This window comes from Pan troglodytes, chromosome 3 (genome assembly GCF_028858775.2).
Source record: "Pan troglodytes isolate AG18354 chromosome 3, NHGRI_mPanTro3-v2.0_pri, whole genome shotgun sequence".
Lineage (NCBI taxonomy): Eukaryota > Metazoa > Chordata > Mammalia > Primates > Hominidae > Pan > Pan troglodytes.
Genome location: NC_072401.2, coordinates 10,863,315 through 10,878,082, shown reverse-complemented (window position 1 = coordinate 10,878,082; position 14,768 = coordinate 10,863,315). Strand labels below are relative to the sequence as shown.

Here is a 14,768-nt window from a genome sequence, read left to right as displayed (position 1 = left end):
ACTTCATTTCTGGCAACTAGATTGGAGAACACAGTTGACACATGTGGTCATAATAAGCCTCTTGAGATTTCACATGCTATAGATAGCTGCCATCCAGTCACTGACCCTGCAGGACATCAAAGTCTTCTTTCCAGAATCAGCGGGGCCCTGTTAGTGCCCCACAAACGGGAGTAGGAGACAACACACATCCTGTGGGTTGGGGGAACCCACAAAAGAATGATCACCCTGGTGAGCAGCCACACAGGCTCAGCTCATTACCCTAACAGGATGGGACCCCTTTACTCCTCCTCTGAGCCAAAGCAAAGTTCACAAGGAAGAGAGCTGGAAGTGCTCTTCATATACTTATGGATAGTAGAACAGAAAGTCCCTTCTCCATGTAAAAATGTGAGGAATGCGGGTAATAAAACCTTATGGGAAATAAAACCTAAAAGGGGAACTGGCAGTGACATGTTAGGACCACTCTTTTCAGTTACTAGGTATACACAAAAAAAAGTGTTAGGTGCTCCTGTGTGCCAGCACTCTGATAAGTGTTACATGGACCGTATATGATTTTCTCCTTTCAATAGCACTTAAGGAAAATAATCTCCCCAGGATCACCCAGCTAGTGAATGTTAAACTTCTTGAGTCCTGGTTTCTCTGCCTATAAAAAGGACAAACAGATTCAACCATTTCCAAACTCACTGCTTTTCCATGTAAACCAAGCTAGCCAGGTGCAGTGGCTCACACTTGTAATTGCAGCTGCTCATGAGATTGAGGTGAAAGAATCATTTGAGCCCAGGAGTTTGAGACCAGCCTGGGCAATATAACAAGACCCCATATTTAAAAGATAGAATAACAACCAAATCACTTTCGGAAGTCTGACTCATGAAACAAACTAAGCTAACCAGCCTTTTCTCCTGGGCATCTAGTTCCGACTCAGTAATTCCTAGACTTTGTAACTACCTAAGCACCATGTGCTGACCATCTATTCCTACAGGATTGGGGTGGGGGTGAAAAGCAGAAAGGATGGTAAAAACTGAGTATTTAACATTCCCCTAGACTCTGTTTTTACAGAAAGCTATAAATCTTCGGCTGGGCCTAGCTAATGTGTTGTAATAAAAGGAGATGTTGATTCGATTTTTACAATCCATCATTCCAAGGCCAGAGAAAAACAGGAAAAGAGCTGCTTTTCTTGGAAGGAAGAGAACGTTTGTCAAATTGTTTCTACTTACTTGCATTCACACATCCTGTCTCTCCTAATATCTCACCTGTCAGAGACTAACAGGATAAAAGCAGACAGGTAGAATGGCTTTAAATTATGTGTATTGAGAAAAATAATGAAAAACAGCATGCAAAAGAATCCAAGGAAATTAACATGGTTGCTGCTTAGTTCTCTCCTGCTCCCCACTGGAGGCTGAGGAGGAAGATAACATTTCTATTCAATTCAATCCAAAAATTGTTAGGAAACGGAGATGCAAACATTATCACATGGCCCTCAAGGAACTCAGAATAGATGAGAAGGTAAGTCTGATACATATGCTAAGAGCAATGAGAGTGATGAGCCTAGGGTAACAGATGCAGACTCCCCCACCCAAGGATGCCTTTGGAAGAGATGATATCTGAGCCAAGTCAGAGGTTGTGCAGCAGTGAGCCAGCAAAATGAATAGTGGGACAAAGTCAGCAATAAGAGCATTCTAGGCAAAGGAAATACAAACAACAAAAAAATGTCCAACATCTACCAGGCCTTGCTGCCTTCTGATACTGTCTTAAGTGCTTTTCATGGAATCTTAACTCAGATGATACTGTGCTCAATGAAACCGCTACTATCAGCATCCCTATTTTTCAAATCTAACAATAAGGCTGTAAAAGTTAAGTAGCTTGCCCAAGCAGTAGGTGGTACACATCAGAATGAGGATTTGAACTCAGGTCAGTATGATTCTAAAGCCTCATTTTTTAATAGCAACAAGCTACACTGCTCTCCCCAAGTGATGAGCAAAGGTACCAAATGTGGGTGACAGCATATCACTAGTGGGTAATGACTACAAAGAGTGCTGTTTCCAGATGGTAATGTGGGAAGCAGAGAGCAGCTAAAGATACATGAAACTTTTTTTTTTTTGAGACGGAGTTTCGCTCTTGTTGCCCAGGCTGGAGTGCAATGGCACAGTCTCGGCTCACTGCAACCTCTGCCTTCCGGGTTCAAGTGATTCTAGCTGGGATTACAGGCGCCCACCACTACACCCAGCTAATTTTTGTATTTTTAGTAGAGATGGGGTTTCACCATGTTGGCCAGGCTGGTCTCAAACTCCTGACCTCAGGCGATCCACCCGCCTCGGCCTCCCAAAATACTGGGATTACAGGCATGAGCCACCACGCCAGGCCACATGAAACATTTTATGTATCATGTGAAGAGACTGAATGCTATCCTGGGGTAACAGGATCTCGGAAGACGTTTAAACAGATACATGCCATGGCCAGATGTGTTTTATATAAATTTATTCTCTTTGGTCTCACACCACAGTAACATGAGAGGAACAAGATCAGAGACAAAAAGACTAGTAAGATCTAATGGTAACCCAGGAAGGAGAGTGTATGAGTGAGGATGGTGGGAGCTCAGATGGAGAAGAGTGAGACAATTTGAGAAATACTAAAGAACAGTAGGACTGGTGGATATAATGGGTGTAGGCATGATGGAAGAGGAGGAGGAGGAAGAGTTAAGGATGACTCCAGGTTTTCTGTTGGAATGACTAAGTGAACATTAGTACCTCCACCTGGAACAAGAGCACAAGAACTGTTTAGCTTGAGTTCAGATAATGCAACAGATTCTTAATTACATAAACTAATTTCTGTAAGTTTGTTATGTAAATTATGTAAGCTTGTTTGACTTGGTTTTGAAATGGCTCATGGTTATACCTGTTACAGCTGGATTCCAGGACTCAACTACAATCAGAATTTTTCTTTCATTCTCTCAGCTTGAATTTCCTTTTGTAGCACCCTTGGGCTCACTCTTTTTGGTGGTGATAACAATTGACATGCTTTATTTTCCGATCAACAAGCTTCCGATCTGACAAGCTGAAGAGGCTTGGCTTTTAGCAACCACATCAACTCTTGGGAAGGAACTTGAACTGCCCCCACTGGGCTCATATATCTGCCCCCTGGAAAATCAGTGAGTGGATGGGAAGAGATAATCTGAACAGTGATTCTGGATTATATGTCCTTCCTGCTGGTGGGAGGAAATATGGTCAGGGAAATCTCTGAAAGGAAGAGCAGTTCCATTACCAAAATAGATTTGTCTAGTGAATAGGCCAAAGCACAGAAACCCACTCCATGGGAAAACATCCCATCTGATTATATGACTGCAGAACGTGGAGGGACAGGACAAGGTTGAAGGTCAACACTTGAAGTCATCAGCCACCCTTGAAGTTAAAAGTGAAGGACAGTATAGATAAGATTGAGTCAAGGATGAAAGAATTCAGAGAATACCACCCTTTAAGACAGGAAGAGGAACAGAAACTAGAGCGAAACAGAGGAGAATAACGTGCCAAAGAATGTATGAGTATTGTCTCATTTAACTTCATCACCAATATAGCCCTATAAGGAGGGCATAAGGGTTTTTTTTTTCCATTTTAACGGTAAAATTACTTTGAATCTGAGTTATTATTCTTGCTCATCATCAAATCTGCTAAGTGATAGAGCTGGGATTGGAATATTTTCTTGTGAGACTCCAACTCCATTCTACTAGAAAGATAACATATTCCCCACCAAGGACATAAGATGTATGCTGTTACCAGATGTTTTCTCCTAGAATGTAGGAGAATTTATTTTTAAAACACATATTTTCTTCTTGGCAGTAAATAGCATCTTTGCTCCACAAAGAAACCAAATTAAAAACAGTTCTGATCCTCATGCTTCAGAAGAATTTATACTTACTCAAGCATTCTCAGTCTGTCCTTGATTACATGGGTCTCAGTTATAGACTTGAGAAAACAGAAATATAGAATGCGAGCACTATTAAGATAATTAGAAATAATCTAGTAAAGGATCCAGTGATGGACTTCAGTAGGATCTATTTAGAAACCCTTGAAATTGAATGCAAAATATTTGTGCACAATGGATTTTTTTTTTCTGGGAAGAGTCTCTATTCTTTGAATTCTCGAAAGTGTATGAGTCCAAGTACCCTCACTTTGCAGATATGGAGATTAGTCATTTATATTCCATGGGCCTCCAACTCATACCATGAGGCCTTGATAGAATCAGGTCTGGACCTTAGGTATCTTGGTTCCCAGAGCATGACACTCTCAGGAAGCTTCTGCCTGTAAGTATCCTATTAAGTGCCTGAAAGAAAGGTTTCTCGCCCTAAGATCACCTATACATTTTTTGACCGGCAAGGGTTCCACCTCTTGTAAACAGTTATTCCTTGAAAAATAAAATTGATATTAAACTGTCACTTACAAGCACAGGGAATATGAGATGTGGACTTGACAATGTTGGCAGTTGGGAACTGCACAGAAATCCAGGGCTCTGTTGCCTTCCTACCCTCTACTCCTCACCACGTCCAGGAGGAGGAGAGAGGGCCTTAGGTATGAGAATCCACAACTGCTGAGCACCCAGGGGAGAATAAGCTTAGGAAGATCTTGGTTTGGGTTTCCAGAATGAGAGCCTGTGATGAGGATGTGCAAGTTGTTTATTAAAGATGTGCTCCCAAACAAAACTGAGAAAGAGAACGAGGCAGGGGCAGAAGTCAGGGAAGGGTGTGATGTCAGAGTCCTTTGGAGTGTGGCAACAGCCCGATCTGGACAGCTTTTGTTGAAAGAACCTAAAAGCAATCAACTCATTTTTTAAAGATTTGAACAATTTATTCTAACAAAAGTATAAAGTATGGAAAATTCATGTATTTGAATCATTTCAGAGAGTAGAGCATGTTTCACACTAGCAGATTTCAGATTTTAGCACCTTTGAAAAGAAATATTCAGAGTTAAGACAAGTGGCAATGCAGGCTGCAGGTGACCTACAGGGATACTCATCTGACTTCAGTGCAGTTCACATCACAGTGCAGTCATCTGGTTTTTCAGAGTGCCACAAAACACACTTAAAGAGAATGAGAAAGGAGTTCATTGAATTCATGGCTGGTGGTTAGAAGATGAACTAGAGACAAAAGCAGAAAGGTTATAGGATGGACTGGGAGGTCAAACAGACAGTCCGAAGGCGCCGACAATGCAGTACATGGTCTTATTCTCCCATCGCACAGTGTAGCTCCCGTCAGTAGAGCTGTCCCAAAAGCAGGAACTTGCCGTGTATGATCCAGCTCCGTTCTTTTGAATAATTACACAGGTCACAATGTATTTAAATGGTTTTCCCAGCTTGGGGAGTTGGCTTAAAGTTTGTTCTACATTTGTGGTCCACTGGTTCACTTTGCTGTGTTGATAAGCATTACCACCAACTGCGATTTTTTTTTTTTTTCTTTTTTTTTGAGACAGAGTCTTGCTCTGTCACCCAGGCTGGAGTGCAATGGCGCAATCTCGGCTCACTGCAACCTCCGCCTCCCAGGTTCAAGCGATTCTCCTGCCTCAGCCTCCCTACGAGTAGCTGGGACTACAAGTGCCCACCACCACGCCTGGCTAATTTTTGTATTTTCAGTAGAGATGGGATTTCACCGTGTTGGCCAGGCTGGTCTTGAACTCCTGACCTTGTGATCCGCCTGCCTTGGCCTCCCAGAGTGCTGGCATTACAGGCGTGAGCCACCGCGCCCAGCCCCAATTACACTTTCTACAGCCTCTTTTACAGTGTTGCTCACTTCAACAATAAAGGCAGTCTCCTCCACAGCCTGATAGTCTCCCATCCTTCCTCCAGGGAATAGCCTCCGCTTCCCCGAGTGGTGCCACGCAGGCACGCTCAGGCTCCGCCCCACATCTGCCACGCCTCCCTCCATAGCCTGGCACGCAAGGCAAGGCACGCACTCCCGCCCCACCCACACCCAGCTCCCGGGCCCTGCGGCCCCGCCCACGCCCAGCTCCTTTTTTTTTTTCCCATTTGCATTACATTTATTCATCTCATTTCATCCTTAGAGCAAAACTCTGTAGTGGGTTCTGTTTTTTGGTGTTTTTTGTTTTTGTTTTTGTTTGTTTTCCACGAAGTCTCGCTCTTGTTCCCCAGGCTGGAGTACAATGGCGCGATCTCCGCTCACTGCAACCTCCGCCTCCAGGGTTCAAGCGATTCTCCTGCCTCAGGCTCCAGAGTAGCTGGGATTACAGGCGCCTGCCACCACGCCCGGCTAACTTTTGTATTTTTAGTAGAGACGGGGTTTCACTATGTTGGCCAGGCTGGTCTCGAACTCTTGACCTCAGGTGATCCGCCCGCCTCGGCCTCCCAAAGTGCTGGGATTATTACAGGCGTGAGCCACCGCGCCCGACCAGTGGGTGCTATTATTTATCTCCACTTTGGAAATGAGAGTAGCAGAGAAAGATGACTGAGATTTACAAAGAGTTGAGAATCCAGCCTGGCTACAGGATGCTAAGCAGAGCAGGGCGTTATGGCCCCAGGAGACCTGGTTCCAGGTGGGTTCTTTCCTAAGCCACAAACCCACCAAAAGCAGCATATCCTCTAAGATAAACACCCACAAATGCCCAGGGAAAATGTTCCAGGTGGTCGAGAACTCAATTCCTAATGAAAGCTTGGCAAATGAACTATGCCTCGGTCTCCTTCTACCGAAGAATAGGAATGTTCTCTTATATAACCACAGTACAATTAGGAAACCCAGGGAAGTTAATACTGATATTATCTAATTCATAGTTTTTAATCAAATGTCCATCAATTGTCTCAATGTCTGCTCTAGCTCCCCTTACCCCCAGCTCAGTGAAGGATCCAGTACAGAATCATGTTGTTTGGTTGTCATGTCTTTAATCTGGAACAGTTCCTCATTCTTCTTTTGATAATTTTGAAGAGTGAAGGTCACCTTTTTTTATTTGGTAGAAAATCTGTCAAAGTAAAAAAAACAAAAAACAAAAAAAACAAAGGACACTTGGGTTTGTCTGAATTTTCTTCATGATTTGATTCAGGTTATGTATGGCAGGATTCTACCAGAAGTGATGGTGTGTCCTTCTTGGTGCCTCTGATCAGAAGGCTCATGACATTCATTTGTTCCAAAATTGCTAGCGTTAACTGTGATCGTTTGTTTAGGTGGTGTTTTAGCTTTCCCCATTTTAAAGTTACTATTTTCCTGTTTGTAATCAACAGGCAATTTGTAAGGGGCACTTTGAGACTGTGTAACTATCTCAAACTTTTGTCCACAGCATCCAATGCTCATTTTTGAACTCCATCCTTTCTTCTGTATTTAGGTGTTATTCTATTGTTAAAAAAAAAAAAAAAGCTTCTCCCCATTTATGTATTTACTCATTTATAGAGAAATGCATGGATTCGTGTTTTTTTTAAACATGCACCCAGTGTGTCCTCTATATCCATGGGAACTTGATCTGTGGTTGGCTGAGTCCACAGATGTGGAACCCAAGGATACAGAGGGCCTACTGGGGGACTTAGGCACCTGGGGGATTTTGGCATCGATGGGGAGTCATAGAACCAATACCCCGCAAAAACCATGAGACACCTGTTATTCATTACTGCCATCATTTATTTTGCCATTAAAATGTTCAGAGATTTGTCCAATGGGACCTTCCTCAAGATGACCTGCATGTGCTTTTGATATATCCCTGTCGTTCTTTGAGCACTTCATTACTTTCTGGACAAGTGGACTCAGGGTCATCTTGTCCCTGTCTTCATCCTGAAATTGGCCTCTTCTCCAAGTTTACAGGCTTCCTTTCAGTTGGGAATGACATTTAGAAACCAAGATAAGGGCACCAGGTGGGCTGATCATTTGTTTAGGTGGTGTCTGTTAGGTTGCTCCACTTTAAAGCTACTATTTTTCCCTTTATAATCAATAGGAACTTATAGGGGACACTTTGAGACTGTGTAACTATCTCAAACTTTAATTCCCAGCAACCACTGCTGAATTTGAACTCTATTCCTTCTATATTAGGTGTTACTCTATTGTTTAAAAAAAAAAGGGCTTTCATTTTTCCCCATTCATGCATTTGTAGGCCGTCTGAGTAGGAGGAATACACACACGTACATATGCATACACACACTGAAATTTGAGACCCATTGCCCTAGAACAAAGATAGGAAAACCTAGAGAACAAAATAGTTCTTTATTTACAAAAATGGGCAGCTGACCCACAGGTCATGCATGCTGATCCTGCTGTAGCACCATGAGATTTTCCAGTCGTGTGGCAGAGCCACTTGGAGCTATAGCTTAATCTGCTGTACATTGCTTTCTTGTTCTTGGCTCCGCAAAACTGGCAGCCTTCAGAGTCAACCCAGTTAGTGGATGACAGCAATATTCCCAAGCATGATATATGATCTTTCCAAATCAGAAGGGCTTCCTAGTTCCTTTGATTTACAACAGGAAGTACATGTAAGATGCAATAACCACTGTTCCCCTAAAAACTCACCATTTTGGCCGGCTGCTGAAATTCTGTAGGGATTTCTTCTGCCCACTGGTGCACATATACCTTCTTAAGGCTTCCACCATTCTCACCGTTTTCTCCTTTTTACCTCAGATCTTCATGATATCATGAATATAATGGATCAGCATAACAGTCTGTGTCATATCCAGATGATAGAACAGCCATTAAACTATATTGCTGGAAAAAGCATTAGAGTACAATTTCCTGGGACAAGACCCCGATTGTGTACCACTGTCTATCCCAGGCAGATGCAAAAGCTTTTGATCCTCCCTTCTGATGAGATTGAAAAGAATGCATTCACCAAATCAATGACCACATACTAAGTAGCAAAAGCTATGTCATAATTATCTGATAATTATGAAACCACAATAGTTATAATTAGGCTACCATGTGATGGAGTTGACAGTAGTTATATCAATCGTGAGCCATGTGGTTTTTTTCAGGAGCCAGACTGGCAAATGAAATGGAGATGTAATGGGGAACAGCAACCTTATCTCCTTAAAATCTTTGAGCTCAGCACTCCAATGACACTCCTTGCCATTCCACCCTACATAATATATTGCTGTATATTTACTGTCTTGGCCTGGAGGTTGGGTAACTTCAGAGGGTTCCATGTAGCTGTTCTGATTACATAGGTGTACTCCACAGTTCAAGGACTTAGTGTGAGTGTTCTGCCAGTTACTAGGTATATCCATCCTGATCAATGCACTCAGTGATCAGGAAAATCAACACAGGTGAGTCCATGAACACACTGACGCCCTGTGAAATGGATTTAGGCCAGGACTCTGTTTGCCACCTGGCCTCTATTTACCTCCTCCAATCTAAGAAGGAAGCATGAAGGCATATTAGCCCTCATGGTTTTAGCATCCTCTTAGTCCCTATATCCAACTGCCCTTGAAAGATATGGGTATTTCCCTTCCCCCATTGTACAGATATGTTGATAAAAGGCTGTAAGTTCCTATGAGGAAGGACTGGGAAATTAACTAGTGAATATACTTGATGTCCTATTGCAGGGTCTTTTCTCAAGGAGATTCAGGCTTCTGTTGAATCAATGGCTCTGTTCTGGAAATTAAGAATCATGGTTTTTCACTGGGAAGGCTGATGTCAGTCTGAGTATTAGTGAATCTATTAGTACTTTTTGTTGGCTGTCCATTGACCTTGCCCCTAACAACTTGGCGGTGTATTAACTATCGCTATAGATTCCTACAGGTGAGGCCTCCTGGTTATGATTCTGTCCTTGTTGCCTATTTCTACATGTGTCCACCTTGCCTCTGACAGTTTAAGCTGCCACCAGGCCCTCCTACTCCTAAAACCTATCCTTCTTCTTAACACTAAGCTGCCTGGTGCTAGAACAGCCTCCTGGACTGTCTGTCAATCTTGGCCATGGGGCATATCTGAGTTCCCTAGAAAATTACTTAACTACGTGCTTCTCAAAGTGAGATTAAATCAAGTAAGAATAGAACAAAGGCAGGATGAGGGAAATCCCTAGGTGAGGTGAAGGGTCGAAGCCCTGGAAGACATCTGTAATGCGCTCATCCCCATGCTTGCATCAGGGAGGGCAAGCCACTTTTCCCAATCTTTAGCATATCTTGAACTAAACTCACTTAAGTCCTATTTTCTACCACCACATTGGACTGACACTCTCTGAAAAGCTTGGAATTTTCCCCACAACCGACTTTAATTCTGAACTCTCTCAAGCAATTTAGACATTCTGGCCTGAACTGTCAGCTGTCACCTCTTGAGCCTCATTGTTTGAGAAGCAAGGCACGTGGCTGTGCTCAGTAAGAAATGCATCTGGCAATTTTGCAACATACCACACCTACTGGATGTAGTCAAGGTAGGGCTTCAAGATAAACACAGGATGTTCAGTTAAATCTGAATTTCAGATCAACTACTTTTTCTAGTATGTTCTAAATAAGTACATTCTAAATATTGCATGGGACATGGTCTATCAAAGAAAAACTTCATTCTTTATCTGAAGTTCAGACTTACCTGAGCATCTACTTTTTCTTTTCTTTTTTTTTTTTTTTTTTTTGGAGATGGAGTCTTACTCTGTTGCCCAGGCTGGAGTGCAGTGGCGTGATCTCTGCTCACTGCAACCTCTGCCTCCTGGGTTCAAGCGATTCTCCTGCCTCAGCCTCCTGAGTAGCTGGGATTACAGGCACACACCACCACGCCTGGCTAATTTTTGTATTTTTAGTAGAGACGGAGTTTCACCATGTTGGTCAGGCTGGTTTCGAACTCCTGACCTCGTGATCCACCCACCTTGGCCTCCCAAAGTTCTGGGATTATAGGCATGAGCCACCACGCCCAGCCGAGCATCTGTATTTTTATTTGCTAACTCTAGAAACCCAAATTGGGAGTGGCTTCAGTACACACAGTTTCGAGGCAACATTGAAGCAAACAATTAACATTGAAGCAAACAGTTTTGTCAGAGGCATTTAAACCAGAGCAACTCCCTCTTAAATAGGAGCTGGGTAAAATAAGGCTGAGACCTACTGGCTGCATTCCAGATGGATAAGGTTGAGGTATTCTAAGTCACAGGATAAGATAGGAGGTTGGCACAAGATACAGGTCATAAAGACCTCGCTGATAGAACAGCTTGCAGTAAAGAAGCCGGCCAAAACCCGCCAAAACCCACCAAAACCAAGATGGCAACAAGAATGACCTCTGGTCATCCTCACTGCTACACTGTGTGTTGCCAGATTCTGTACAAATTTGGTATACAGCCTAACATGCAAAGAACTGCAATAATACAGTTATAGCTCCTCACCCCTGCCATCCCCAAAAGAAGATAGGTTTGGTTTCCTATGGTTCATATAGCCCCTAAGCAGTGGAAATGTGGGACGAGATCCCATGCATTTACATTCTAGTCATGTTAGGGTTCCCGAGAGAAACAGAACCAATAGAATATAGATAGATGGATGCTAGATATATGAATACATATACAGAAAGATGAGAGATTGACTCACAATTGTAGAGACCAAGAAGTCCCATGATCTGCCATCTGCAGCCTGGAGCCCTAGGAAAGCCAGTGGTGATTCAGCCTGGGTTCAAAAGCCTAAGAACCAAAGGAGCCACTGACTAAGCAAAGAAGGTGGATATCCCAGTACAAGAAGAGAGCAAATTTGCTTCTCCTCTTTTTGTTCTATTCAAGCTCTCACGAAATTCGATAATGCCAACCCACATTGGTAAGGATGATCTTTATTCAGTCTGCTGGTTCAAATGCTAATCTCTTCCAGAAAGATCTTACAAGTAACATCCAACTGGCCACCGGGGCATCTCTTAGCCTTGGCAATTAACCATCACACTAGTTCTGTCATTCATTGGCCACATGACCTTGAATACACTTAGCCCTTCTCTGTGCCTGTTTCCTCATCTATAAAACGGGAATATTAAAAGTTCCCACCTCATGGAGTTGATATAAAAATTAAATGAGTTAATACATGTAACGCACAGAGCCACACCTGCTGCATAAAGTCTCATTGAAAGGTAGTTGTTACTGTTGTTGATCTGTGTTTACACTCTGCTGAAGTTGAAAAATCTCATCACCTGACTCCTTTCACTTCCTTGCTTCAAATCTATTTGGGAGAATGGGGCTAATATGGAGTTTATTCCAAAGGTGCTAGTGAATTTTTAATCAACTTCCTTTATTTCTTCCCAGTCTGAGTTTCAAAAGCAGCAGCTAATATTTGTTATGTACTAACAGGTACTGTCCTAAAAACAAGACATAGCTCATTTCACTAAATCTCGCAACAATCTAAGAGGTTTCCACCATTATTATCCCAATGTTATACATGCTGGGACTTCGCCTCGGCACCCAGCTAGGAAGTGGGCATGCTCAGGGTTGCCTCCAGGCCAGTGTTTCCCCCAGGGCTGCTAACTATGATCCTACTATTAGTTCTCCTCATACCATCCCTTCCTTTCACCATGAGGCTTATTCAAATCCCACCTGACCTGTAAAGTTGAGCTCTACCCTTTCATATAAATCAGAGTGGCCTCTGCAAGGCTATTTTGACATTTTTGTTTTTATATTCTGTGTCTTTTCACTTGGAAAGTGAGGTCAAAGGGACAAGAAATAAAGCAAGCAAACTTTTGTTATTTTGAAGGAAACACCTTCCTCCTGGAAATCGAATACCTCCTATTTCCCAGATCTGTGCAGCAGATGGCAGTGTTCAATTAGTCAAAATAAAGTTCTAGCCTATGGACTTGCTGTTTAGTTCTAAATTGCTCCATGACCCCTCAGTGCTTCCTGGTGGTACTTTATAAACTGTCAGCTATTTTAAATAGTATCACTGTATTATCAAAGTCACCCAGAGTGCCAGGGGAGATGTGAATTAACTTCACAGTAGTGACAGGAAACTCAAAGTCGAGTGCAATATTGAAAGTCGCAGAAGCAGTAAGTGGCTGACCCAGAACCCAGGTCTTCTGGGTTCAGTGTTAGCACATCACACCTCTGTGAATTAAAGGAGTTTTAAAGATGATGGGGATGTTTATTTCAATCTTCCTCCTACATGAGAAACTCTTGTCCACTGGGCCACGCCCCTGTCCAGCCTTCCGCCCTACCTCCCATTATATGTTCTATGTTGCTATACTATCTCAAAACTACTATTCTAAAGCTAGTTTAATGACAATAGGTGTATTCAAGCAGAAAATATAAAGGAGGGAGAAATTAAGTCCTGTGATATCAGTCTCTCTAGGCATTAACCCAACAGGGTTATTTTTTGAGCGCTTTTATGAAATCAATTCTATTTATCTATTGGTAATTTAGCAATATCCTTTTGCGCTTTTAAGTGGTTGCTCTAGGAGTGACACTATCTGTCCTTAACTTTTTACAATCTACTTAGAGTTGATATTTAGGCCCATTACAAAATATGTAGAAATCTTGTAAATACGTATTCATTTATCTACCACTATCTTTTTTGATATATTTATTATGTGTATAATATCAATGTACATTATAAACCTCATAGGACAATAATAATTTTTGCTTTAAAGAGTATTGTGTATTTTAAAGGAAGAGGAAAAGGTCTTTACCATTTAGTTGTCAATTAAGAATAACAATCTAATTACCCATACACTTACCATTTCCAATGATGCCATTCCTTTCTGAAGATTCAAGTTTTCCTCTGGTATTCTTTCCCTTCAACCTGAAGAAACTATGCTGGCATTTCTTGTAGTATGGGGATTCTGACAACAAATTCTCAGTTCTCTTTTATCTGATAATGTCCTTATTTCATCTGGAAGGACAATTTTGCTAGATATGGAATTCTTGATTGACAGTTGTTTTTTCAACACTTTAAAACACTGTTTACTTCTCTTTTGGCCCCCATAGTTTCTGATTAGAAGTTGGTAGTAGTTATAATTATTGCTCCCTATATATTGCATGCTTTTCTCTGTATGATTACATCTATCCTTGGCGTTCCCCAGTCTAAGATGTGCCTCGCCATGATTTTCATGTGTGTATCCTACTTAGGGTTTGCTGAGCTTCTTAGATCTGTACAGTTATATCTTTCCCTAAATTTGAAAATGTTTCTGTTGTCATTTCTTCAAATATTTTTACCTGCAATTCTCTGTTCTTTCTCTTTAGGACTCCTGTTACCTAGATATTAGCTTTTTCAATATTGTTTCACAAGTTCCCGAGGCTCTTCATTTTTCCAATATTTTTCCCTGTTCTTCAGGTTCGATAAATTCTATCATTCTATCCTAGAAGCTATCAACTCTTATTGCTTATAGGAGTTTTCTTTTTCTCGGGAAGCTTTACCAGGTCTTTAATTCTATGGAAAAGTCTTGACCCCTTGACCCATCATGGGCCCAGGCCATTATGCTGCTGTCAGGAGCTATTTCCAAAGACCTCATTGACTAATATCAGGAGAAAACCAAACCAAGTACCAAATTAATACATAGCAGAAGCTATTCACAAACTTAAAGATGACTTACAAGTTCATTCTCAAGGAGATCACAGCCATGACTGCAGCAGTTTCCCAATTACAGAGCCTCTCAAGTGCCTTATTTCCACTGGGCAGTGAAAAAGAAAACCTTGAGTTCACATAATCTAGTATACTTGCCACCTCTTCATTTAAATGGTCTCTTTACCTAGCCCAGTTGCTGCTTTGATAACTCAGTGAATTCTCACTCTTACAGAGTTTGACCTCTTCTTGAAGTTCTCCAAAAGAGAATCTGAAGACTCCAATGAAATGTCCATAAGATCCTGGTGATGGGGGTGGGAGACACAAGATCTTTGCACCCTCCATGGTCTTGCTCTGGATTCTCC

At 42.0% G+C, this 14,768-nt stretch overlaps 1 protein-coding gene and 1 long non-coding RNA gene across 2 annotated transcripts in view; both read right to left on the bottom strand.

The window, feature by feature from the left end:
- Positions 1-5,079: 5,079 nt before the first annotated feature.
- LOC129143693 (dynein light chain Tctex-type 1-like) lies at positions 5,080-5,887 on the bottom strand. Its single transcript, XM_054682767.2, has 2 exons — positions 5,719-5,887; positions 5,080-5,416 (listed from the first exon to the last, which is right to left on the bottom strand). The coding sequence occupies exons 1-2, from the start codon at positions 5,813-5,815 to the stop codon at positions 5,163-5,165; spliced, it is 351 nt and encodes a 116-aa protein (XP_054538742.1). The 5' UTR covers positions 5,816-5,887; the 3' UTR covers positions 5,080-5,162.
- A 931-nt stretch (positions 5,888-6,818) lies between these two features.
- Positions 6,819-14,768, bottom strand: part of LOC107974190 (uncharacterized) — a 122,598-nt gene continuing 114,648 nt past the window's right edge. The window contains exons 2-5 of the long non-coding RNA XR_001716751.3: positions 13,580-13,734; positions 11,467-11,555; positions 8,480-8,628; positions 6,819-6,950 (exon numbers count right to left, since the gene is read on the bottom strand). This is a non-coding gene — a long non-coding RNA (uncharacterized LOC107974190). The remainder of the gene's footprint in view (positions 6,951-8,479; positions 8,629-11,466; positions 11,556-13,579; positions 13,735-14,768) is intronic.